Here is a 26,475-nt window from a genome sequence, read left to right as displayed (position 1 = left end):
TAGCTGCAGGGATGCCATGTGAAGCAGGTGGGATGGGCCTGGTGTCTGCTCCGGGTCGGTGTTTCCTCCCCTCTGGTGCTGCTGAAGGCAGGGTGCTGTGGACACGCAGCTGCAGCTCGGGTTCAGAGCAGAACGGGTCTGCGGAGGGAAGAGCTGCCGGGTCCCGCTGGGTGAGCCGCCGTGCCGGGCTGGAGCAGCACCGCAGTGCCGGCAGAGCTCTGGTCCCTGGCTGCCTCCTGCCCCGCAGCCCGGTCCCCCAGCAGCGTCCTCTCCCCTCTGCCAGCCTGCTTGCCCTGGGGTTGAGCTTGGGCTCAACCTTTTGTTCCTCATTAGTGCGTCAGGGGTTTACCGGGGGTTTTTGTTTGTTTGCTTGCTTTTTATCTGCCATGCTGTGTTAAAAAAAAAAACAAAACCCCAAACCCAAACCCTTACTGTAGCTCATTGGATTTCTGGCATTAAATTAGGTAGTGTTTTATGGGCTGAACTAAAGGAAGTCTGTAGGATTTCTACCCAGGAGTGAAGTGACCAGAAAGGACTGTCCTGGTACGCTGCTGCCAGCCTTCAGTCTAGTGAAATGGCTGGTCGTGGTGTATGTTTGTTGCAAATACTCTGATTTTTAAATAATCAAGATTTGATCATATAGAAAGGTTAAGTTTGATTAATAAATAAAAGAATAAAATACACAGGTATAAGTTAGGATTGTTAAGTTTGAAACAATAACCATAGGAACCTCACCAGGGAGTCGCTGTTCCGTATTAAGGACCTACTTGTAGCAAGATGTTACTAATCGTAATGAGAGGGAACGATGAAGAATCGAATAGAGCAGTTTTGTCGGGGTCCCGTAACAATGTGACCTGGCCAGTGATGCTGCTTGGAAAGTTCCTTACCTTTCCCACCTTGATTCGAATATCAAGAATGCCAATCAATAAATATTAATAGAAACAACCATTGATTATTTTAAGTATGGCTATTGATAGAACAGTATAATCCAGAGAGCGATTAATAAAAATTAAATTACATATATTCTGTATGAAGGTAACTAGGTATGATTTATCTGTGATTTAATCATAAACTAACTGCTGAACAATGTAGCATTGTGAATAGGTAGGATTTGCTTGTCAAGAGAATGACAAATTGTAGGCCTTGTCGGTAAACCGAGGAAAACCTAGGAAGATGCCAAGAATGGAATTTTGCAACCAACCTGAGCCTGCGCAAAGATGGGGTTCGACTAAAGGACAGGATGAGGAAGACTATGGCCGACCACCAGAGGACATTGGACGACCACCTGTGTCCCTGGAGGAGCATGCGTCACGAGCATTTACATGTATTAATGAGTTCTCCGAAATTGTATGAGTATGTTAATTGTTTCTTGGAAATGTGATGAATATGTATACTTTGATTGCATATAACTTTTGTAGCAGAGAAACTAAGCACGCACACGAGGTGGAGCGATCCCCTGTGCGTCCAGCGCTGCAATAAAGAAGTGTCTGCTCACCCTCGTACAGTGTGTAGGTGAGTTTTTCTATTACAGATTTGTAACATGTTTAACAGTGACGTAACCCAAATGCATGTTAAATAGACAAGTTTTGCCCTTGTTGCTGATCTGTCTGGGAGATAATTCTCAGGAGGTCATAAATGGTATGTTCTGCTGTGCTTTAAAATAACCTGTCGCCAGAAATGTCTTCCTTAGTGCCTGCGCAGAGCAAGAACCTCCAGTAGCGAGGGCATGCTGACCCTTGGGCAGCTTCAAAGCAATGGATACTTGTAAATAGGTTAAAAATCCAGTCCCCTGGTAGCAGCGTGTCTAAGTCCACCTCGCTCTCCACATTACTCAGCACTCAGTCAAAAGTTTTTGTGGGTAGGGGTGGATGAAGTCGGTATACTCTAGAGGCAGGTGCTAAAACTGGCCAGGCAGTTCACCTAAATAAATCAAAATTTACCTTTGAATGGAGTGGCATGCCTTTAGATGTGGGGGTGGGGTGTGTATTGCTTTTTCCTTCCTTGGTCTGAGCACAGCTCAGAGAGAGGTGTTTCCACCTGGGGGAGGGAAACTCATCCAAGAGCCATCATCAGCCTCAGGGCTTGTGGTCCTTGATGGAGGCCTAAGTGCTTGGGATAGCTTTAGTTGTGTGGTGCTTCTCATTCTGCTCCCAGCTTTTCCCATTAATGTTTGCTCTTTGGTTAATTTGTCTGTACAGTGTTTAGTAAACATTCTCCATTCAGAGCTCTGAGTCCCTTTTTTTTTTTTTTTTTTTTAAAGGCAGGTAAACTACATTTGCCTTTCTTTGAAACCCCATGAATAGCTCTGGAGTTTACCTTGGGGGCAGGGAAAATAGGGACCCTTTAGAGTAGAGAAGAGAATTTAATAGGGGAAGCACTTCAGTGATATGCTGCTTGTGAGGAGGAAAGTACCTGCTTCAACTTCTTTTGGTAGCTTCTGCACTGTTTAGCAATAACTACTTAAAAGACTGATTACTTCTGCAAAAGAAGAAGAAATCACTTCTGATTTCTGTGTCTGACTGAAAGAACTAACCTGAACATACAGAAAACTGATGTGAAGAGCCATTTTTGGTCATTACTGGGTCATCAGTGGTGGCCTTTGTATAAATCGGATGATGAGGAGAAATGGTCCTTCAATGGAACCTTGAATTAGAATACCTTGTTGCAATTGATGTTGGTTTTGAGGGGGAGCCGGTACCGCGTTTCCCGGATGGGGGGGAAGCAGGGAAACGTCCCCACGGCCTTTCGCGGTGGGGCGAGTACGCCCTTGTGTTTTTTGCCTTGGATAGGGTAGTATTGCTGTCAGTTCAATCAGGTTGTGTTCTTAGGCTGAGGAATAAGCCCCTGCGGGCAGGGTGTTCATTATGGGAGGTAAACAAAGGGGCGGAATATTGAGAAGGAGCCCTCTAGGCTGTATTTTAGCTCACTGGGAGGAGATAGGAGAGCTGCCAGGAGGAAGCGTGAGCAGAAAGACTTTAATAAAATATTGTCATCAGTGGTGGTCTTTGTATAAATTGGATGATGAGGAGAAATGGCCCTTTAATGGAACCTTGAATTATACCTTGTTGCAATTGATGTTGTTTTTGAGGGGGAGCCGGTACCCGCGTTTCCCGGATGGGGGGGAAGCAGGGAAACGGCCCCGTGGCCTCCCCCGGCTGGGGATGGAGCTGGAGCCCAAAAAAACCGCTGTGACGAGGCCCGAGCGCGGTGCTGCGTGGTGTGTGCCCCAACCAGCGCCCAAGGGGGCCCCTCCCGCCTCAGCGGTGCTTCTCGGAGGCAGCAGCCCCGCTGCTCAGAATGACAGAGAAAGGGCAGACCCCGTCCTTGATTTTATTTTCTCAAGGTGAAACCTATCAACCAAGCTTTAACACCTACGGATGATGGTTTTGTAACGGTAAAAGGAGCTACTGGCCAAAGTGAAAAGGGGTATTTTTTATAAACCTCCTTAATTTAGATTGGGAAAAGAATTGGGAATACACAAATTCTTATCTGTGCCTAACTCACCAAAACCTCTGTTGGGGTGAGACTTATTGGAACAACTAAAAGTGGAGATAAAATTTGAGAAAGGAAAAGTAGAACTTCGAGTGGGGATGACCAGCTAATTGAACTTCTGAGTCTGGCCCTCAGAGATACTCCTGTTAGCTCAGAAGTACCTGAGGAAATCCAGAACCAAGTATATCCAGGGGTATGGGCCTCAGAAATACCAGGAAAAGCGAAAAATGCCTCCCCAGTAATGGTCAGGCTCAAATCAGGGGCGCGGCCTGTAAGAATTAAGCAATATCCTCTCGGAACTGAAGGTAGGGAAGGAATCCGACCAGTAATCAACCGATTATCAAATAGAGTAAGAACAGAGGAGGGGATAGAGGGTCTTCAGTGGCTGCAGTTTTGATCAGTTTTCTTCCCAGGGGTGCTGGTGCTTTGTGGGCAGAAAACTCTCCCTGGAAGTCCTCCTCCTGAAAGGTCTGTTATGCACTGTACCTCCCACCTAATTTTTGATCTTTCTTTAATAAACCTTTTTTGTTGTTGTTGTTTGGGGTGTTTCCCCCCTCTCCAGGATGTGATATGCCTCTGTTTTGGAGAAAAGCAAGTAAAAGAGCAGAAGCTGGGACAGGACTAGGTAAGTCGGAGGAGTGGTAGAATATCATGGGCAAAAGCGCATTTGGATTTTGGTCTGCTCCGAAATTTTCGTACTGGCCTTCCAACTCGCTTGTTACTAATGTGGAGGTGATTGTGAATGAAGAGAGGAGGGGAGAGACAAAGGAGTGGAGGGAGCGAGGAAGGGCTCAGGGGATTTGCAACACCTCGTGCTGCATTAATCCATTCAGCAGGAGATCCTCCCCACTGCTCCCGGAGCTGTAATGTGCCGCTCCTCTAGTGTCAGAAGGGGTGACTTGCCAGTGACACTGGAGCTGTCACTCCTCGCCCCTGACTTCGTAATTCCCTTGGAAGCCAGGGCTACAGCCTCTCTCTTAAGAACGTGTGTTAGAGGTGCGAGTGCACAGGGACAGCAACGTGAACGGCGGGCAGTGCGAACAGGCAACGTCTCAGTCCATGGACAGGGAACTTGTTATTCCTGTCTTCTGGTGACGGGATGTCGTGGGCTTTAGCATCTTGCAGAAGGTTGTTCTTGAGAGGATGAGAAACAGGGAAGTGCTCGTCCGTCTTCCTAAGGTGCGGCATTGGGGAGGCACAGTTGGGCTCCCAGCGTGTGGGAGAATCTGCTTTCATACTAATTAGTTAGTATGTATTAAAATGAATTTGTCCTATCCTGCCCATGTAAAACCAATGTGGGGCTGGTCCCCGTGTGGAGCTGCTCCAGGCAATGCTGAGGCAGCCTAGTGACTTCATCCCCAAGGCTTTTCCTTATTTACCTTTTTGGTTCAGACTTCCCACCTTGTTTCCTGAAGTTTAAGACCCATCCCGAAGACCGTGTTGCCGTAACTGTGGTTTGAAGAATACCCAGTGTTCTTGCAAGTGGTTGCAGAAATTGCTGAAGTGATGTCCAGCTTCCTCATTCAGGGCTGTTCTGGATGGAGTAGAAGGGGTGGAAAATTATGATTCCTGTCCTGGAGTTTTCCTGGGGAAGGTTTCCCAAACCCCACATGTTAAGGTTGAAAATTTTCACGGTGGAAATTAATTTACAAATAATCTGGTTCTCCTGAAATCAGAGCGCTCTGTGTTATGCCTCAGTTTTGATGTTTTTCAACGTTGGTGAGTCACTACAATGTTAAAGACATATTTTGGTTTGTGGCACACTTGCTTCCCTCTCAGGCTTTCCCCTCCTGACCCCAGGCTGTACTTTCCTCCCTGTTACCACCTGCGTGAGGGTCCCTGCGGCAGTGTCCGAGGGAAAGGCTGTGCAGGTTTGTGTGTTGCAAGTCCTGCGGCTGGCCTGGCCCACAGCGGTGGGTCTGAGCCAAAAGTCTATTTTTCATAAGGCGATGGAGGTGATTTGGGAAAAAAACTCCACTTTTTCATGAGACTTGATATGAAATTTTTCAAGGTGTTTCAGGAAAGGAAGTAATTTGAGTTGGAGCTACTGTGTCAAGTATTTCTGATTGGTGAAAGTCTAATGATTTTCTCGCAAATACAAAACTTTCCCACAAAAAGCTTAAGCTTTGCAGAATATAAAATCTCTGTCAGGAAGATCTTACCGGTTGGTAATCTGCTCCCGCGCTGTGCATATACACCCTCGTAGCACAGATCGGTTTATTCTATCATTCTGCATCTGCTCGTTGAGCGTTACAATCTCTGTCCAAGAGTAATTGAGCGTGCATTTGCAAGATAAGCGTAAGTGACAGTATCACATTTGTGACAGCAAATAACCCTGTCTTGGCCCTATTGCTGGGAGATGGGCCTGTTTGCAGGGAGATGTAATTTGAGATGGCAGACACCGTGCTTCAGAACAGGAGTGGTGCATGGTGGAAAAGGAGGCAAGCTTTGTTTACTTCTTCATTTCTAAGCCCTGCAGCTGAGTTCCTACCTTAGAGATGGCAATTCCGGTCGCAGCAACAATGCGGCACAAGGTTCTTGTTCTGGAGGTGCAGCAAGGTCAGTAAGGGACCCAGCCGAGGAGCCTGTCCGGCCGTCTGGGCCGTCTTTCCCCAGCTGACGGCAGGGTCGTGGCCTTTGACAGATGTGGAGTTGTTGTCGTTGGCAATCAATACCTCCCCTGCTCAAAGCGTGAGCAGCAGCCAGCCTGCCTCTGTTACGATCTCAGGTGGAGCGGGTCTTTGCAGCTGAGCGGCCGTGCTGTAAATGCAGCTCTACCTCCTGTCCGGTCTGTCTGGCCATGTTCTGGTCTGGGGCAGGAGCCTCAGTTCACATCTGGGGGGTTTGGGCAGCTGGGTGCAGGCTTTCTGTCCTGGCTTTGGGTGAGACGTGCTGTGCCGTCGGTTTCAGCCACTCTGTTTTAGTGTCTTGGAGGCTGCACCCCCACGAGGTCCGTGCATCTGGACTCTGCTCTCCTCGTCTGTCCTCTTGCAGTGTGGAGGAAGGTTACTTTAATAAAGTGAGAAGCCTCTTCCATGGCTTAGTCTGCTCCTCTCTGGTTACACCCAGGGATGATCTCCAGGGACTCCACTCTGCAGGGACCTCTCTCCCCATGTCTCTGGCTTCTTGGTCCTTTGCTTTCTTTCAGGAGATGCAGCTGAACCAAGGCGTCTGGTCCGTGCGAGCGGCAAGTCAGGGGGAAATAGGAGTTACCGGCAGGGCTGAGAAGCTCTGTGGGGTTGGGAGGAGGCTCAGACCGTTTGAGGGCAGCGCAAAGCCCGATGTGCAGGGAGCCAGGGCTCACACGTGCCTCAGACTGACCTGCAGCAGTGGGGCAGGACATGGGTCCCTCTGAGCCCCCCTCATACAAATGCCTGCTGCTGGAGAAGGTCCAGCTCAGTCGCTTGCCCCGTGCCTGGCACACTCACCTCCCAGGACTACCAGAGCCCTCAGCACAGCTGGTGCCCAGGGAAACCCCCAGCACCTCGGCCCTTGCTGGTGCCCCCTCCACAGCAGGACCCTCCCCAGGCCTGGTGTTCCACCCAGTCAGGGGCTTGACTCCCTCTTCCAGCTCCAGCCCCACCTCTGTCAAGGAACGTGACTGTGCAAGGCAGGAGCACGTGTTTGAGCAATCTTTGCAGGGTCTTCAGTTAGGAACACAGGGATGGTGGGACCCCCGGGACAGGGGACCAGAGGCTTACATGGGCTCACAGCGGGGCCAGGGTGCCCAGCAGCCTGAGGGATGAAACTGCATCTCTGCTGGTGGGCTCCCTGTGTGGAGCTGCCCCTGCCCCACGCAGATGTGCCCAGGCCCGCCGGGGCTGGGGACCAGCACCAGTGGGGCCTGTGTTAGTGGGCAGGGGTCTGATGGGCCAGCCAGAGCCCTCTGCTACACTCTGTCCCTCTGCTCAGCCCCTGAGCCATAGCTGACCCTTTAAGATCCCCCGACATTCCCTACTTGTCCCCCAGTGCCACCCTTCTGCCCCCTGACCACACCCCTCTAAACTGCTGTGCCTCCCTTGGTTCTCCCCACCCATCCTCCAGTGCCCCCTACTCCCCCCAGTGCCCCCCTTTTCCCCTGATACCCCCCCACTCTGTCCCTGGGCAAGTGCTGTGGGGGGGCCCAGCATGGCAGGACACCGGGGAGGGCAAAGCCTGCTGTGGTGGTATGGTCAGGGCTCTCCTGGGCTGTTCCCTGCGCCAGCCCTTGCTGGTGCCAGAGGTGGTCGTGCCGTGGTGGGAGGGGTGGCAAGGGGATCCCCATGGGCAGTGGGAGGCAAGGCCCCAGGACCCCATGGGGAGACCCCTGCTCTGGGGTCTGTCCCGGCATGACTGCGTTGTGCCCAGCCCACGAAGATCCGGGAGGGGCCATGCAGCTGGCAGCCCCCAGCCTCGGTGTCACCCACATGTGGTCCCGCCAAGCACAAGGGTGCCATCGGGGGAAAAAAGATACACTGCCCTTTAGGCATCTTGTGCTGAGCTTTATTTAATTAACTCCTTGGTGCTGGCTGGGGACAGGTATCGTGCAGAGACTCCTCTAGTGCCTGCTTCACTCGCGGGTCCTTGTTGTGCTGCAGTCCCAAGAGAGCTGGAAGGACACAGGCAGTGCTGTGGGGACCTGGTCCTGGCCAGGCGCTCCCCTGTCTGCTCCGCTCCAGGGATCTTCCCACAAAAACAGACGTCCCAAGGAGCCGGATCTCACTAAAACCCTCTGAACCCTTCCTTCCCCACCCCCTGCCTTACCTCAGCAAAGAAGGCTGTAGCTGTCACCCGCAGCTTAACTGAGCAGGAATCCAGCCATGGGAAGAGGGTCTGCTTCAGACAGGGTGATAGAAGCCCAGCATGGACCAGGACGCTGTGCAAGGGAGCACAAGCGAGGGACACACAGTTACCCAGGAAGGCCAGGTTGCCAAAATTCATGTACACCAATGCAGATACTATTCTTCAGCTCAGGACGGCTTCCCAGGCATGCTGGAAGGGTCCTGCAGGCATTTCCCTGGGCACAGCCCCGCAGGAGGCAGCCATGTGCATCCCTGCGACTCTTACCTGGTCAGGAGACGCACCCCATCAGAATGGGTCAGGGGGTCTTCAAGGAGAGCCCACGCTGCCCGATTCATGAGCAGCCGCATCCACTTCTCTGCCATGCATTTGCCTAGCACCAACTCTAAAGCCATAAGGAAAACCCTGGCAAAAGAAACAAAACACAAACCCAGTCAAAACACAGTCAAACAAAACAAGAAAAAAATCAAAACAGCAGCAGCACCACAAAACCAAAGAAAGATCAAATCACTGCAGTTTAGGGGAAGATTTCTCTTTAGCAGAGCTAAATACCCCGGGAATGATGCTTCGTAGACTGCAGCTAACGACACTGGCATTTTCATCATGCCCCAAACCCACTGAAGCAGAAGAAACTCCACGCCCCTGGACTGACTCCATGCTAGAGAACCAAGGCAACACCTAATACCTCTTCCCACCAGCATTTTGTGAAGAATGATGCCATTGCCCGCAAGAGTCACGCTCCCCCCCGGTGGGGGTCCGCTGAGGGAGTGCAAAGCTATCGTGCATGCAAGGGTATGCAGAAGGCAAGATGACAGCCGTCCACAGCACGAGCTGCCTCAGACCTTCCTGCCTGGGAGCTGGAGTTTCCCCATGAAGGAGCAGAAGTAAACCCAACCACGACGAGCAGTTTGCTCATCTAGGAAGCGGGGCAGGCAAAGCCCTCCCTCAACCCCACAAAGGCACGTGCCTTGGCGAGGGGAACCGAAGCCAGCCCCTCCATCTGCCCCTTCGGCTCCTTACCTGCACGGCTTCTCCTCAAGCACCTGGCCCTTGAGGAACAGTTGTCTTCCGCCTTCTCCCAGGGGGGAAAGCAGCCGCTCCTCGCCCAGGGTTTCGCTGGCCCACCTCAGGAGGCTGGGAAGGAGGTGGGGAAGCAGCTGCCTGAGCTCCTCCGTGCTCCTCAGGGCAAGCACCACTTCGGAGATGGCACGGGTGATCTGCAGAGAACCGTGACCAAGAAGCCCCTCTTCAGGCAAGGCCTTTTCCCACCAGCCTGGTTCCCCTGCCTGCCTGGGGCAGGGGGGTTACTGTCCGCAATTGTCACTTCTGCGACAGCCTTGTGGCTCAGGAGCACAACACTGTCCCAGCTCCCCACACTGCTTGAGGCTGGCCCAGCACAGCGCCCTGGGAGTCTCCAGGGGCATCTGCAAAGGGCACCTGACTCCCCCTTTTCCGAAGCAGGAGTTACAAAGCAGATGCAAAGCTACAGAAACGTGTCTGCCATTGAACGTACCATCAAAGTCTCCAGAGCAGTCTCATGGTAGTGCCACTCACAAGCGGAGGAGTTGGTCCCCAGGCAGTTGTTTCGTGCTCTGTTTAGTTTCTCCACTAAGCACCTCAGGATCTGAATCCCAATGGTGCTTCTCCCCAGGCTCCTCCACAGCTCCACCGTGTCACTGCAAGGGAACAGATGTTCACCCCTGAGCCCGTATCTTCGCAGTCCTGCAGTGCCCTCAAACCTTCTCCTCCTCTGCAATGGGGCTTACAACGCCCCAGTCACGGCAGAGACACAAGCACACAGTCTTGCAACACTCAAGACAGCTCAGGCAGAAAAAAGACCTGCTTCTTAACTGGGCCACCCCAGTGCACGCAAGCTGTGGGGTCTCTGTTTGACTACAGTGGGGAAGTGGCTGGTGCACGTACCTGTCCATGGGCAGACCTTTCCGGAGGAGACTGCTGATGACGGGCTCCTGGTGAAAGTGGGCGAGGAGAAACACGGCCCAGAGCAGGAAGGGCCTGTGGGTGCTCTGCCGCATGTAGGTGCAAAGGGTCTTCAGGATTTTTGGCACCTGAATGGAAATGGAGGAGAAAGAAGGGCTCGGTGCATCCTTTACCCCCTCCTGCGGGGCCCAGACACAGTCATTCAGCACAGGACCAGTGCCTGCTCCCGTGACACAGGGTCCAGACCTAGCTTGAAACCTCACCCCTTCCACCCTGCCTGGCCCTGGCTCACGTCTGGAGCTGGGTGTGCTCTTGGCAACTGTGCACACGTATGCACACATGCACGCGCTCACACGCACAGACTCAGTCACTGCATGTGCCTGGGCCCAACCGTACGAGCAGCTGCGTGCCCTTGTGCACACAGAGGACACGGGCACGTTTCACACCCAACACTTGAAGAACTCTCCCCACATGTGTGTAGCGATGCAAGAGCAAAACCAAACACGCTCTTTGAGACCCTGAAGTCGCCTTGCAGGGCCTCTGCAAGGGCACCTGACTCCTTCAGCAGCCCCTTGGCTCGACACACAGGTGGCATTTCTTGAGCCTGTGCCAACTGCACAGGGTGTCGTTAAACAGCCAACAGGAGCAAAGACAAAGTCAAATGGGAAAAAGGTCGCCTTTACCTCCTGGACTATTTCCTTCCTGCATTCCACCAGGAAGATGAACACCCACTTCCATAGTGGCTTCACACACGTGGGTGTGACGTGCAGCAAGCTGGGCAGGACCGCAGTCAGAAAGTCCGTAGCCTGCGCTGGAGGGATGCACTTGCAAACAGCCTGGAGAGAAGTCAGGAACAAGAGAGACCACGTCACAGCTCTGCTCCAGCAATTCAGAATGGAAAGGAAACTTGACAGAACTGTTAGTTCGGCAGTCGTGCAGGGGGCAATCACTTTTTCCTCCTGCTATGCATACAGTGCTGTTTACATCTGATGCAGCTACCCGATTGGGAAGTGTCGCCCCCCATGTTGTTTGCTTATTATGTACCAAATTTGTATTCTGACAAGAGCACTCGCACACGCACACATATACGGTATCTGCTCCAGCATGCCTGAAGGACAGTCTTGTCTCAAAGCCTCCTGCTACTTGCTAACAACAGCCATCCTGGACAGCTTGCTCTGGAGACAGCGAGGGACGCTGGAGGGGAGCAGGGAGATGTGCAGGAGCCCAGGAGCTGGGCCCCCACCCCGCTCTTTTGGGGCCAGTTACCTTTGCTATTTTGGCGCAGGTCTGCACGGTGTCTGGGCTGTTCAGCTCCTCACCAAGGCACCTGATCTCATCTGCCTGAGGCACCACCTCCATGGTCCTGGCTGGAACAAACACCAGAAGAAAAGGGGAGTCACGCCCACAGAAAGGCAACCTCTGGCCCTAGATACTGCTAAAGGAGAACCCAGGGGGTGGCAGTGAAAGCCACAGGGAAACCCAGGGCCCTCCTGAACTCGGTGCAGCAGGATTTCCTGAGCCCGATAAATGGCTGACAAATCCCGGGCTGGAAAAAGCCCTCTTCCTCCTAGAACCATTTGTTGGGGCTTCAGGGTTTCAGCAGCTACTGGCCTCTGATCCCAGCAGCTGTGTCCCCTGTTCCCACACAGGCCACCATCGTCTCTGGGAGGCAGGAAACCTCCCCGTGACTGCCTCAGCACAGGCAGACCCTGCTGCCTGAAGAGGAAACGGTTCAAACACAACCCTTTGCGGCACGCCCCGGGCCTGCAGTTCAGATCCCTCTTCCCTGCCCAGTTTGCTCTGGGCAGCAAATTGGTTTCCTCTCTTGTGCTCAGCAGGAGAGTTCTTCCCTGGCGGCGATGAGTTTGGATAGTTTGCCTGGGGAGCTGCCTGTCTCTCCAGGCTCAAGGCAGGGAGCAAGGGGGAAGGCACCCTCTGGAATGTCAGGGGCCTCATCCGAGCGAGTTGTCTGACCACCCTCTGTCTCTCCTGGAACGTGGAGGGGGGCAGACATGGAGGGGGACAGTCCCCAGCATTGGTGGCAATGTCCTGCTCTCAGACAGCAGTGGGGGATGGCCCTGACCAACTGCACACATGCGCTGCGGAGGTGGGACTCAGCGACCCTCTCCCAGGGATCCTTCCTGACATGTCCAGGGAGGCAGAGGGCTAACAGGGTGGGGGCACAAAACCAGCCAAGCACGTTGCCTCCCGCTTCCCTCCTGGGGACAGGGCCTGGCCCTGCAGGATCCCAGTGGTGCCAGGCCGGGAAGGGAGGGAGGATCAGGCTGAGCAAGGCTGGGAAGCGCCCACTCTCCTTACCTTGCATTTGGAGAAGGTAGCCAAGGCAGACCCATGCCCTCTGGCGGGACGTGGCCAGGCAGTCGCTGGTCAGAGTTGCCAGCAATCCCACCAGGGAGCCGAACCGCTTGCAAGGACGTCCTCTCTGCAGGGGAGAGCAGCAGGAAAAGGGTCGCAGGCAGCCCCAGCACCCGCTCGCCTCTATCGCCCATCCTGCTCCCTGAGCAGCGACTGGGCAGAGGGGCAGGCAGAAGGGCTGCCCCGTAATCCCTGGAGCCCCAAAACCCAGCACCCAGTTGGGCAGGGCTCCCTTCTGGGGCCATGAATGGTGGGAAAAGGGCGCCAGGGCACGCGGGGGGGCTCTACTCACCATGAGCTCGAATCGCTCCTTGCACACTCCCAGCACATGGGCACAAACCTGCAGGGCTCTCTCCCGCTCCCATTCGTTGGCTGAGGTGAGCCAGCCCTTCAGGACCTGAGGCAGGGTGCATCTCTCTCACAACAGGCATCTTTCTCTCCCGGAGATCCCTCTCCAACTCCCTCCTTCTCTGGCCCCTTCCCAGTGCCAACCCCAGCCCCACCGAGCACTGGCACTGCTGCCTCCACTGCCTCGCTCCCTCCAGCTGCCTCTGCCCTGAGGCTGCTGTTGCTACACTGCCAGCGTCTCCCCACTCCAGCCTTCCTCCAGGCTGCTCTCAGCCAGCTCAGGGCTGGCTCTGGGCTTTCCCTCCATCAGGGCCCACTGCTCTGCCTGGCCAGAGGCTGCAGTGGCCGGGCGCTCCCGTCCCCCAGCTCAGCCCCTGGCCCCGGCCAGACGCACAGCCTCAGAGCAAGGAGCCAAAGCCCCACGTTCCCGCAGGAAAGGTATCCACCTCCTAACACCCTCTAAGGCCTCCACTCTCTGCCCCTGAAACACTTTCCCTCTTGCCCCACGGCTACTCACATGGACCATGTCATCAAAGCAGGCAGAGGTCACCTCTGCCTCCAGAAAGGTTTCTAGGAGATGGCCCAGATCTTCCACGCATCTCCTGTGCAGAAGCTGAAAGCAGGAAAGCAGAGCTGAGGTTCTGCATCATGGGGGCTGCCGGGGCGCACTGAGGTGGGATCCTGACCCAGGGGTGGGCAGGCACTGGCCAGCGGGTACCTGCATGTTCACAGCTGCCCTCACTGTCTTCCTGCCCTTTTTCATCTGCTCCTTGGAAGGACAGGACAAGACAGTCTGGCAGCACACTGCCAGCAGCTTGTGATTTTCCTCCCGCCTCAGAGGTGGCCTCAGCTTGCTGGCCAGAGGAAAAAGGAAGAGAAAACACAAAGGAGATTTACTGTCTCCAGAGTGGCTCAAACCACATCTGGGTTCCTCCTAATCGAGGGCCCCAAATCCAACACACCCCCGCCCACGCCAGCGAGCACTGCCTTCAGCGCCAGCAATTCCTGCCTCCTCCCAGGCAGCAGGCAAACCCCTGCCCCCAGGTTAAGGAACCTCGGGGGCTCCCTTCCTGTGGGAGACACCCGACATGGGGAACACCCTCCCACTCCACAGCCCCAGCAGCTCCCGGCCCCATGCTCAAGGCCACTGGGGCTGCCCCAGCCAGCTGGGATGGGGCACACTGGGAGTCCCCACAGCCCGGGGAACAGACCTCACCTCAACTCCTCCAGGGCCTGGAACACTCCATACACCAGGGAGTCCCAGGGCTCCCCCTTGATCCAGTCCTGCAAGTCCCAGAGAGAGAAGCACAGAGTTGGCAGGGGCACGAGACAGCCCTCCCGCCTCCCCTGGGGACAGGCTCTGCTGCCAGGCCTGGGCAGACACTGCCCCGGCACCCCCACGCATCCCCAAAGGCACTGCAGGAGGGACCCTGCTCCCCAGCCACAGCCACCCAGCACCAGCACTCAAGAGCCCCACCAGCTCCGGACACAGCTCCAGGAGCTCACGTGAAGCCCAGAGACCATCGTGCCTCTGGGGTAACGAGTCCGATGGCACAGCCCAAAACTCCCCCGTGCGACCGCCCCGGCTACAGGCACTCACCAGCAAGGTCCACGTTGCCTCCTGCTTTAAGGACAGCTCAAAGCTGCCGCAGTCGCCCACAGCCTGGATGGCACAGCTGACCTCGGTGATGCTCTGCACCAGGGCGAGCTTGAGCTGCAAGTCCTGAGGCCAAAGAGAGCAAAGCACCCCTTCAACTCTTTGAAGGGCTGAGAGGTGGAAGAAGAGCATGGGCAGGGGAAACCCATGGGGGGCTGGATCTGGACGTTGAGGACAAACCCTTCCTTGTTTGATCTTTAGAAAGGGACCGTCCACCTCGGTGCACCCCAGCCCCAAGGGGCTGAAGCTGGGACACCCAGGCATCCCTGCCCTGTGTGCCCCATGCTCCTACCCTCTGTTTAGCTCTGGAGAGCCGCAGGATGTTGCCCACGATTTCTTTATCCACACGGGTGAGCAGCTGCTCCTTGGGGGCACGCAGTGCAATGCCGCTGTAGGTGCACATCAGAGCAGCACAAATGGCCTGGGCGCTCTCCATCTTCTGCTGCTGCTGGACCTGTGTCAACAGAGATGCCCTGAGAGGTCAGCCCCGGGACTCTGGCAGGCTCCTGTGGCAGGCCCTGCCCTGCACCCTCACCAGCTCCTTGTTTCCCTGGGCACCTCCCAGCAGCTCCCCAGGCCACTCCTCGAGCTGCGAGTTCCAAGGCCAGAAGTTGTTCCCATCCCACAGCTTGGGATCTCGCATGGGGATGGGGATGAGGTACAGCCAGCATCGCACACACTGCTGGCTCTTTTACCACTGATTTGAGAGGTCGGGGAGCTGCCTGGAACCTTTCTGTGGAAAGGTATCTGACAGAGCCTGTCACGGTCCTGCTCAGACACGCAGCCCGTGCTCGTCAGGGGTGCAGATGAGCCCACTCTGCTCACCTCCCCAGGCCAGGCTGCACCGCTCTCTCTGTAGGGCCCTGCCCTGCCCTGAAAGGCTTCCCCACAGCCCCCAGGTGGGGAGCAGAGCCAGTGAGACTTCACCAGGCTCCTGCTCTTGGCCCTCAGCTTTGGGGAAGGGTCAGAGTGTCACACCGTGCCCACCCCCTTGTCGCCAGCTCCTGCTGAAGTTAAGTCAGGGGCAATGTGGCTGCAAGCAAGCAACCGCTGCAGCTGCCCCAGCTGGGTGGCTCTGATCCACCCGGTGTCAAACCCCCTCCTCTCCAAAGACACCTCAGGGGCCCCAATGCCAGGACGTCCCCTCTGAAACAGAGGTCTCGGCTAGCTCTTACACGAATGCTTATCTCAAGGCAGCTGCCACAACTTGGCTGCTGCAGGTGTAGAAGTGAAAGAAGGCCAAAAAAGGAAAGCCAAACAGGGAAACCCTGGATCCTTTACCTTCCAGCCCATGGAAGTCTGATAAAACCAGCCTCTGGTGAAAGCGGTGGAGAACATGTTCACCGTGTCCAAGACCAGATGGAAGTGGCTCTCAGCCGTGTGGGACACAACAGAAATCATTCCCTGCAACCACAGAGAAACAGGGAGTTGGCTCCAGCCCAGGCACTCGGCCATGGCCAGCAACAACGGCCAGGCAGGACATTGCGGCAAGGGGGAAATGGCAGCAAGGGGGAAATCGAGGTCTGGAGCAGCCCTGCCTCTCCCCCAGGAACAGGCAGGGGATGCGCAGGACAGGAACATCACCTCACCTGGGCTTCAGACAGCTGCACAGGGTTTGTCTCCTGCAGGAACCTCAGCACCTGCCCTTGGACGTGTCTGAGATCCTGACAAGCTGCCAGCACTGTCCCAAGGGCCTTGTACAGGAAAAGCTGCAAGAGAGGAGGCCACGTCCGAGATGTGGTCATGGACCGACCTGTCAGGAAAGGTCTGGCCCCAGACAGACCCGACCACCCCTGGTGGTAGCCAGCCACTGGAGTAGCCCAGGGAGGCGCATTTTGGGGGCAAGAGAAGGGGAAGCAATGAAAACCGCCTGCGTGGGCAGAGCCCCAGCCCTGGCGCGGGGCAGGAGACACACCTTCTCCCAGGAGCCGGGGGCAGAGCTGCCCAGCTGCTGGCTCAGCTCCTGGCTCAGGCCCATGGTCCAGGCCCTGTCCTCGATGGGCTCCAGCGACGCTCGCAGGAACTGTGGGGAACAGAGAGGAAGCGAGTGTTCCCCTGCCCTTGGCCAGGATGCTTTCTACGCTCGCATGTCCCGGGACACTGCTGAGGGGAGCTACTGGGAACGGCAGACTCTTCCCCTGCCCCACCCAGCCCTCTTTTCACCAGCCTCCCTCTTCTCCTAACACCTCAGGCGAGACCCTCCCGGCATGCCAGACATAGAGGAGGAGGCAGTGCTAAGGCGTGTGCCACAGCGATAGAGGGCATTAGCCATCAGCCGTGGCACGTGCGCAGACAGCAGCTCCTCTGAGCGGGCAGGCACCTACTGCGGGGGGAGGCACAGGGCACTCAGGAGGTGCCCCCAACTCCTGCTGCCTACACAGGCAGCCCCGAGCTTCCTCCCACAACTTTGTCTGTTCCCTCTTCTCCCCCTCTATTTGTGACACCCCCCAAGGATGCTGTACCTTGAGCACACGATGCTCCCACTCTGCAGAGTCCAGGGACCTCTTGGTTTTCCCTAGAAAGCAAGAGGAAGCAAAAGCCCTCGCTGCTATTTAAGCTCACACCAAAGACGAGCCCTGTGGTCTCCTCTGCGGTCAGACCTCCCAACATTCCCAGGCCATCAGGCTAGAAAGGGCCTACAAGCACCTACACCAAAGCCCTTGTGAGGCCAAAGACACAGGAGGGATCCCAGGGACATTTGTCAGGGCCACTGATTCAAGCTGGGCAAGGACGTGCTGTCCACAACAGATCCCCACTGCTTGACTGCAGCTCCCAGAACAACTCCGACCACTGCGTGCCAGCGTGCATTGGCAACACACATTTTCTCCTTAATGACCCACCACTTTCTGCCCATTTGCAGCTCTTCTCCCAGGCTATTGCCAAGGACAGCTGCTGCAAACCTGGCCTGGCCTGGCAACTTGGTTCTCCAAAGCCAGGGGCTGCACCCCCTCCAGGAGCACCAGTCCTGTCCCTTCCCCAAACACCGTCCCGGCCAGGACATGGGGGTGCCGCCAAGACCTGCCCTCCAAAAGGACATCAACAGCCCCATCCATCCCCTGGGCCAAATCGACACTGGGGGACGGCTGCCCCCAGCCTCAGCTTTGGCTCCCTGGAAGGGGAAAGGCTGCAGAGCAAGTGCTGGGGAACTGGGGACAATTCTCCTCCGTCACGCTGGGAAGCTGCATTTTCCTGACCCCCTTCCCTCCCCCCAGCCTCTCCCTCCCCACCCGCACTTTACCTTCCAAGTACTGCAGCAGGAGGGGGATCTCGGTAGTCCACACCACCCCCAAGGCTCGGTGTATCCTGCCATGCAGGGCCTGCAGCAGCTGCAAGGCAGCGACTGCACGTTCGCCGCTCTTGTGAGGAGCTGCTGCCACCACCTAGGCGAGGGCAGGAGAGAAGGGTCACTCCTGCCACCAGAGCTGCAGTTTTTCCCGGGAGGGAGGGAGGGAGGGATGGAGGGATGGAGGGAGCTCGATGCCGCTCCTGCACCCGGGGTGCTGCTAGCCCCAAGAAAGGAGTGGGATACCGGACAGGCCCAGGCAGTCTCAGGCACACTGCCTCCTCCTTGGGGGATCCCGGCACGGGCCTCAACAGCATCTCTGCCCTGGGCTCCCCCACCACCCCTGGCCAGAAAAGCTCTTTCCCCCGGGCCCCACTACTCACCAGCAGTCGAGCCAGCAGGGCCTGGGGAACCGGCAGCCGGGCTGTGGGGAGGAAGAAAGGCTAGGTGAGCCAACGAGCCCCTGCCATGCCGTGCCCATCGCGCCTCCGATGCCCCACACAGGGCTGAGGGCTGAGAGCAGCTGTGCTGCCACGGCGCTGACCCGGGAGAAATCCCCAGGGCTGCCCAGCACGGGACGAAGGCAGCTCCAACATGGCCAGGAACAAGCCCCGGCTCGCCAGGAGAGTGCTGCGAGCAGGAGAGACGGGCCTCTGCGCTGGGCAAGGGGCAATGCAGGGCAGAGCCCCTCGTGCCCAGCAGCAGAGCCTGGCTCCGCCCTTTGGTTCTCCCAGGCTTCTGCTGAGGGCTGGCAGGGTGCATGTAGACACAGACTGGCCAAGCCCCTGGCTGAACCCATTAGCTTCTACCTCGCTCCTGGGAGTCCACGGCGTCAGGCTCCTCCTCGTCTTCTTCACACCCTGTGCTCTCCCGTCTCTCAACTAGGGCTCGGAGACAGCGGGAGAGTGGGATCAGCATGCCGCTGTACTGGGCTGGCACTACGTACTGCAGCAGCCTCGGCCACAGGAGCTGCAGAGAAGAACCAGGCAATTCACCACATCAGCATTTCTATTCAGCTCGAAGACAAAAGTGACAGTCTGCGGTTCCCTGAGCCTTGTGTGCTTCAGCACATGTGAGGGGAGAGGTTCACAGCATGGGGAAGCACGAAGAAAAATGTCCTGAAGGCAAGAAGTGGCCACAGCAGCAGGGCACAGGGTGACTTACTTTGGTCATCCCTCTCAGAGAGACGTCCAGCGAGCCCAGGATGTCCACACACAGGGCTCGAAGAGCTCCTTCCTCCGGTGTTACCCAGGCAAAAAGGCCTCCTGCCACCTGTAAGACAGAGTTGGCAAAACCCCTGTTACTCTCAGCTCCCGACCGACAAGGCTCAGGCATGGCCTCACCAGTGCTCCTGCGCCAACCTCCCAGGAGCACTGACCTCCAGAAGGAGGACAAGAACGGCCAGACCCAGCTCGGGAACCACTTCCCAGACCCTGGGAAGGACTAGAAAGCCCTGGAGCAAAGCAACACGCACAGATCCCCCGGTTGGAGGGAGGCTCTAGCCAGAGGGAAGATCCTCAGCAAGTCAGCAAAAGGCTCAGCCATGCCCATCCTTCATCTCCTGGGCACCCAGATGGAAACACTCACCAAAGGGACTGCCAGACGGCCTGTCCCCTTGCCAGAAGGGATGCGGGTCCCCAGACTGCTATTGGATGGGCAGGGCATGCTTTGGAGGGCCAGAGTATGAGAACACCACAGAAAGATCCTCTAGCCAGGCCCATCTGGCTGCAGTGGCTGTGTTTTGCTGATTGTCTGTGAGCACTTAAGGATGGAGGATGTCCTGTCCCTAGAAGACCCCTCCCTTTGCAAGGCAGCTTTGCTGAAGGTGTCTGTGGGCACAGTTCAGCCTGTGGGGTGCGCAGGCAGACCCACAGTCCCAGGTGGCACGCCCGGGTGCAAACCCTCATCATTCACTGACGTCTCCACCAACATCAGCACACACACACACGAGGAACAGCCATTTGCAGGTCATTCCAATGGCAGCGCCGGCGCTGATGGCCCTGCAGCGTGGAGCTCTCCATGCTCAAGGATGCCTGCAGAAGCTCTCAGCACAGGCCAGGCACTGCTGGAAGCCCCAGGTGTCTCGCTCTGCCCTTACCAGTCTGCCTGAGGTCCGGCTGAACTCGCTGAAGATGTGCCCCACCACATCCCATGCCCAGCAGCTCTGGGAGCCGGAGCTGAGCAGCTCCCGGATGAACTCCAGAACTGCCCTCCGCACCTGCCAGGGGAGAGCGTGGTTACGGTCCTCCTGTTCAAAATCCAAAGGGAAGCCGCCTTTGCTTGGGGGCAGCCTTTGTGGCTCGCGGAGAGATGACAAGCGCACGGCAGAAGCTTTCGCTCCGGCCATCAGGGCTGGGCTTTAGCACCAGGCTGGACGGGCATTTGCTCCACAGAGCACAGCGACCTCCCTGCTCCACTCTGCCAGCTCTCCCCGGGGAGGAGCCATCACCCACTGCCTGGGCAATGCGCCGGCACTTCCCCAGGCACCCCAGCTCTGCCCTGAGGGAAAGGCTTCCTCTGCCTCCCCTGGTGGCACTGTCCCTTCCCAAACCAGCTCACCTGGGCACTGGGGTCGTTGCACACTGACTCCACGGCCTCCATCACCTGGGGCAGCTTCTCTCTCACTGCAGGTGCTGGAAGAGATATGGAGAGGTGTGCATTGAGGTAGAGCCCCAATGGCAGAAGCTTCCAAGTTTTTCGCACACCAACGGGACAGAAAAGCGGGGCCTGACTCTGACTTCACAGGAGGCAGCGGCATAGCCAGAGCGACTCCATTTCTAGAGGCACAGCTGTTTTATAGGGACTGAAAGCTATGGTAATATGGTAACACAGAGCACGTGAGAAATGACTTGGGTACAAGCAGCTCCTGTGCACCAGCCCACCCGCCCACCCACCAGCCTGCCCGTGTTACTGAGCTTGGAGCATCATCCCTGGTGTGCACCATTTCTAACTGCTGGAGGAGAGCTCGAGCCCTGTCGCAGGGTGTCAGCTCGGCTGGGGGACCCGCTCTTTGCAGCTCCTTTTGGGTGCAGGTGCACTGCTTTCAGCCCGTTCCTGCTCTCAGCCCAGCAGCCCCAACCCCTGCCTTCTGTCCCTGGCCCATGGCACTGACCGTCAGAGTGGGCCAGCGCTCCCAGCAGGCCCAGGGCTGCCACGCGACCGGCCTTGCTCCCACCGCTCTCCGGGGAGTGCAGAAACATGCCCGTCTCCTCAGGGCATATTCGTGCTGCAGGGAAGAAATCGCATTCTGCACTAGCAGGCAGCTGCCTCTGACTGCCGAGGACAGGGAGAGAGCCGCCACAGCACGACGGGGGATCGCCCAGTCTCCTCTCCTTACCCTGCAGCGCGATGCAGCGGGGAAGTTCTGCCTTAGGGGCCAGGCCAGGCTCTTTGGTCACGTCAGGGAGCTGTGGGAACAAGGTCTGTTTTAAAGAAATCTGCATCAGCATTGAGGGGGACTGAAAAGAAAGGGTGCTCTCTGCCCTCCTCTCCCAGAGTCCTGCTGCGACTTGGCTGAGAGGGAAATCACTGTGGGAACAGGGCTGCCCCTCAGGCCCATTCCGAACAGCCAGGATCAGGCCTCCTGCAGCCTTAAGGAACCTACGTGGCACCTGTCTCACAAATCCTGGCGTGTTCCTGGCCTGCAGGAAGGTCTGTGAGACAACGGGGGAGGAAGAGGAGGCTAAAGCTACTTAAAGGCACTTGGGAAGGGAGAAATCCAGCACATCTGGGAGAAGGGGAGTCCCTAACAGCAGCTCCCAGGGAAAACCACAAACCCTCCTGGATGGGGCTTCTTGTTTGCCCTCCCCTCAGAGCAGCATCGGCAGGGTCTCTTTCCTCTGAACAGAGCCCGCTGTTGACAACTCCGTTTCCCGGCACTTCCCACTCATCAGACCTCAGCCCTCACTGGACAGGACTGGACATAGCGCTGGGCATTAGGGCAAAGCTCTTCCCACACACAGAGCGCTACAGAGATGGCAATGCCTCCCTTCCTGAGAAGACGAGCCCCGGGGACTCTTGCCTCCCTTCTGGCCCCTCCCCGCATTTCTCTTTTCTTGCCCAAAGAGTGCGGGGAAGTCTCAGGCCTCCTCTGCTCTCCCCCTCCCTGTTCCTTCTCTAAGGCCTTCCCAGCTCCTCCTGGCACCCCACAGCTCCCCAGTGCCTCGTGGCACTCGCGCAGACCCACCCCAGCAGCCACGCCGGGCCCTGCGCAACACCTCACCTTGTTGACCCGGGAGGTGTCTCGGACCTCCTGAGATTGGTGCAGCAGCCAGAGGAGCTGCTCCCAGGCATGCTCGCGGTGCTGCTCCTCACGCAGCAGGACCTCCATCATGGCAGCCACCGCCCTGAGCACAGCCTGCTTGTCCTGAAGAGGGAAGGGAGAGGCTCTGCTTGGAGGGCTGAAGGTCTGCCTAGCACTCAGCATCGCCTGCACACCAGTCTGCCCTTCCCACTGGGAGGGGTTTCCCTTTCCCTTCTGCCCTGCAGCAGAAGGGCTCACTCCAGAGGAGAGAGAGCAGTTCCCCACGCTCGCACCCCAGCCCTCCCTGCAGAAAGGCCCCAGGACTCAGCTGCTTCCTGCCAGAGAGCCTCCAGCCCCAGGCACAGTGACAGCAGGCTCCCGGCCTGGGATGCTTTCTCATTCAGACCGCTCCCTCCCCTCACCCCTCTGCTCGCACCCCACCAGCCACAGACAGACCCACCAACGTGGACATCCCTGCTGTGGCCCCAGGCGTGGAAAGCAGCACTTCTTACCTCTTCTTCCTCGCAGCCCAGCCAATTTACCAGCGCGTAACGGAAGACTGGGTAAATGTCTTCACAGAGCTGCGCTTCCACATTGCGAGGGAAGGGGCATTGCTCCTGGCTGCCGAAGTATGTATTGACCCCTTTTGACCATTGCTCCAGAACTGCACCAGGAGAAAGGGAAGGGCAGCACGTGAGAGTCTGCAGCAGGGACGGAACCTTGCACCCTCACCCAAGCCTGCTCTAAGGATGGTCCCAGGCTCGGCAGGGCTCAGCCCAGGACCAGATCTGCATCTGAGGCCAAGCTGTGCCCTTGAGGTGTCTGGTTTCAAACAGCCCACTGTTTCTCTCCTCCTCCCCATCCTTTTCCTCCTCAATGGCCTGTTCCCCTCCAGTATTTCCCAGGGGAAACAGGGGAACAGAAGCCATGGGAAGGGACCCAGGAGTTCCCCTGTGCAGCACCGTCGCGTCCTACCCACAGAAACCTCCGGGGCTTCTCCCGCTCCTTCTGCACACTCACAGAGGTTTGGGATCGCCAAGGCCTGACCTCGCTGTGGGCTGACACCTGCCATGTTCCCTCTGAGATCACATGGAGGCATCAACGGCCACCCCAGCCCCTGACCCTGGGACCCCAGCTAAGGAGCCGACACTCACCACTGCAGACGGCGCGCAGGATCCGGCCACTCCCCACCCGGCTCAGCATGGCACGCAGGGCAAGCAGCGTCATTCCCACGAAGGGGATGCACCGCAGGGCTGCAGAGAAGGCAGGGACAGAGGGACCGAGAGGGTCAGTGAGAGACACGGGAGACTGGGGTCGATCCCTGGCAAGGCTGGGGCTGCTGGGCCATGTGGGACATGCCAGAGGGTGTGGGGAGGGCTGCCTTCCCCAAGGGGGACACAGGAAAGCCCTTTAGGGAAATGGGGAGGACAGTGCGGGGCAGAGACCCTGCGGGTTTGTCTCCAGTGGGTTCCCACCCTCCAGGAACCAGGACTGGGCTAGTAAGGCAGAGCTGCCGGCCAGCCCTGGCACAGAGCAAGGAGGCATGGTGACTTCATAGCCCCCCAGTTCAACACAGAGCCTTCAGGAAGGGGGAGGGTGCTTTCTCCCCGTTATCACAGACCCCTACCCAAACCAAGAGGCCCAGGGTGCCGTACCGTAGCTGCGGGCCATTTTGCCCAAGGTGAGGAGCACGATCTCATCAGGGACCTTCCCCATGGCCTTCAGGTGGCTCTGGAGCTCAGACATGACAAAGTGGAAGCGGGAGCGGGCCAGAGCCACCAGGACGTCGCTAGCAGCCATCTTCACATCATCTGTCACACCCTGAAAAAGTGCCACAAGTTAAACACTCCCGAGAAAAAGGCTGAGGCACTCGGACAGGCTGAACGCCCCTGCCTCACCTGCAAGACCCCACGGGGCAGTTTGCTCAGGCCGGGCGCCTGCTGCCTCTTGTACCCTGGGGTAGGCGAGCAGCTCCCCAGTGAGACGCGGGAGGCTTTTTCCTAGCACAGCCCTGTGCTGCTGCCTTCTCTCCCTCTCTGCAGAGATGCCAGGAACAAACTGTCACAGACTCAAGGACCCCCTGGGGCCTCTCCACGGGGCTGCTGGGTTCCCAGGGCTGTTCCTCAAGTGAGCTTGAACCCAGCTCTCGCTCAGTTAGAAACAGCCCCGCGTCCACCTCTCTGCACTACTCTCTGCATCTCCTCTTCAAATTCCCTATAAGGAGGAGTCCCCTTCGGACCTCCACTGGGTCTGAATAGTTGAGGAACATCTCTGTGCTGCTCTGGATTTCCCCAAAAACCAGGGCCAGAGGCAGGCTGCTTTGGCGGCCTTGAAAGAGAACAAGCTCACCTGGGCTGCTCGCATGTCACTGGACACCTCTGCTATCAGGCGGTTCACGACACCGCTCTGCAAACTGCCATCGTCTCCTTGCAAGAAGCTCTCCAGCTCCCGGTATGTCTCCACTCGGTCACCCTGGGGACAGACCACACATAGGAGTGATGGGACTTGCTTTGCCCTCATTGCCAGGGACCCACGAGAGAGACCTACTGCCCCCCAAATCATCTCTCTGCCATGGGCACGAGGTACGAGCTGCAGGCATCGGTCAGGACAGCCATGGGGAACGGCAAGATCTTCCACAGCACCTCTGACACTACCAGAGAGCCAGACAGGGAGGTTGATTCCACCAGGGTAAAAGGCCATGCGGGAGCCTAGGAAGTCGGTCCTGAGGATGGGGGATGGTGGAGGTCAGACGGACAGTGCCAGGCGAGGAAGAGGAAGATGTGGGAATGAGACCAGTCCCTGAGGAGGGGGAGCCATGAACTCCCTGCACCTTGGGGCACAGTGTCGCTCCCCTCGCACAGGCAGGAGCCCAGGCGCTGGGACAGTTCTGGAACCAAAGCTAAAGTGGGGCCTTGAGCGCTTGGGCAAAGGTGCTGGAGAGATGCTGGGATTTATGCCAGAGGCTTTGCTTTGTCCAGGAGAGCACTGCAAGCTCCCAGGGAAAGGAGGGAGGGAGCAGTGGCATTAGTCCAGCTGGAGCGGCAGGATCGGCGCTTGGGGACGAAGCGCCTGCAGGAGGGCAGAGGTGCCATCAGGCGAGATCCCCCTCTGCCACGGCACCTGGGGAAGTCAAGGGCTTGGAGGGGAGCCCTCGAGCCCCCTTGTCTCACCTCATGGTCTTGCAGCCGCTTTAGCAGAGAAGCCCCACTAGCCACAAAGGTAGTGACGGCTTCAGGGACAGCCTTCTTTGCCCTGCCTCCATCCTCAGGATGTGCAGGTCTGGACTGAGAACCAAAGCACGGGCAGAGAGCTGGAAGAAAAGAAAGAAATCATTTTGCTGGCTGCAGGGCTTTGCACCAGGGAGGGGAGAGGATCTTCCCAGCCTCTCCCAGCACTAACAGCCCGTGCTGGGCTGTACTGGCAAGAGGGCAGTCAGTGGGACGAGGGAAGGGAGTCTTCCCCTCACTGCGGCACTGGGAAGACCGCACTGGGAATACCACACTGGGGGACTGGATCCATTCTGGGCTCCCCAGTGACAGAATGGCAGCAATGCGCTAGAGCGAGTCCAGCACGGGGGCCCCGAGCTGGGCGGGACATGGACATGGGACCCTGCAAGGAGGTGCTGGGAGGGCTGGGGCTGGGCAGCCCCACCAAGAGTTGGCCGGGCCAGGTCGTCTTTGAGCAGTCCCCAGCTGCCCCACGGAGGGCAGGGAGAGGATGGAGCCAGAGCCCTCTCGGAGGTGCCTGGCAGCAGGATGAGAGGTGACGGGGACGCAGCCCCCAGCAGGCAGCAGCCCCCAGCCCCCCACCACCGCCTCACCTCTGAGTGCTCTCATCCTCCTCAGGGCAGCAGGATCCCCCAGATGGACGCACTGCTCTCTCTGGGTCCTCCTCCTGCGAACGCCATGAGAAACTGGGGCAGCACCAGCCCCTTGGGAAGATATAGAGCCTGGCCATTGTGACACCACTGCAGGGCGCGGCGCCTCACAGAGGGCTGCTGTGACACAGGGACACGTGCTGGGGACACGCTGCGGGGCGGGGACCAGACACGCAGCACCCTGCGGATCCCCACAGGCCCCGAAATGCAGGATTTCCCCATTCTCCATCACTTGAACTCACTCATGGTCCTCGAACAGTTCTAGCAAGGACCTTCTCCCGAGAGCCCTTCCCAGCCCCGTCCCCGATCCACGTCCCCCTCCAGGGACCCGAGGCCACCGGAGCAGTTTGTGCCACCGCTCACAGCCGCACAGCGTTACTCAGCCATCTGGAAAGCCTCGCTGGCACCCAGGGCCTGAGAGCATCAGGCCACAAGCCTCCAGTAAACACGCACGGCAAAGTTTTTCCCCATTTTCCCAT

At 57.4% G+C, this 26,475-nt stretch overlaps 1 protein-coding gene across 1 annotated transcript; it reads right to left on the bottom strand.

Annotated features, from left to right (window-relative positions):
• Positions 1-7,961: 7,961 nt before the first annotated feature.
• LOC132321170 (maestro heat-like repeat-containing protein family member 2B) lies at positions 7,962-26,066 on the bottom strand. Its single transcript, XM_059834752.1, has 34 exons — positions 25,940-26,066; positions 25,290-25,429; positions 24,469-24,591; positions 23,775-23,940; positions 23,274-23,372; positions 22,632-22,783; positions 22,099-22,242; positions 21,214-21,283; positions 20,989-21,102; positions 20,436-20,509; positions 19,975-20,094; positions 19,041-19,148; positions 18,686-18,845; positions 18,260-18,300; positions 17,832-17,973; positions 17,056-17,108; positions 16,509-16,616; positions 16,183-16,302; positions 15,875-15,997; positions 14,886-15,047; positions 14,537-14,659; positions 14,153-14,220; positions 13,655-13,790; positions 13,454-13,549; positions 12,881-12,985; positions 12,532-12,655; positions 11,479-11,579; positions 10,896-11,048; positions 10,195-10,340; positions 9,785-9,947; positions 9,292-9,488; positions 8,539-8,676; positions 8,236-8,347; positions 7,962-8,080 (listed from the first exon to the last, which is right to left on the bottom strand). Exons 1-34 carry the CDS (start codon positions 25,953-25,955, stop codon positions 8,042-8,044), a joined length of 3,936 nt encoding a protein of 1,311 aa, XP_059690735.1. The 5' UTR covers positions 25,956-26,066; the 3' UTR covers positions 7,962-8,041.
• Between the last annotated feature and the right edge of the window lie 409 nt (positions 26,067-26,475).

The sequence above is a fragment of the Gavia stellata genome, unplaced genomic scaffold (genome assembly GCF_030936135.1).
Source record: "Gavia stellata isolate bGavSte3 unplaced genomic scaffold, bGavSte3.hap2 HAP2_SCAFFOLD_164, whole genome shotgun sequence".
NCBI classification, from domain to species: domain Eukaryota; kingdom Metazoa; phylum Chordata; class Aves; order Gaviiformes; family Gaviidae; genus Gavia; species Gavia stellata.
Note: the sequence above shows the minus strand (reverse complement) of the source record. Positions and strands in the feature narration are given on the sequence as shown.

What these genes read in the sequence shown, in the direction of transcription:
- LOC132321170 (XM_059834752.1), bottom strand. An exon ending in CAAAATGGCCCGCAGCTACG is followed by an intron (nt 23,373 to 23,774) that starts GTACGGCACCCT and finishes CCTTCTCTGCAG; the next exon opens with CCCTGCGGTGCATCCCCTTC. An exon ending in CTACCTTCTCCAAATGCAAG is followed by an intron (nt 11,580 to 12,531) that starts GTAAGGAGAGTG and finishes TGTTTGTTCCAG; the next exon opens with CCAGGACCATGGAGGTGGTG.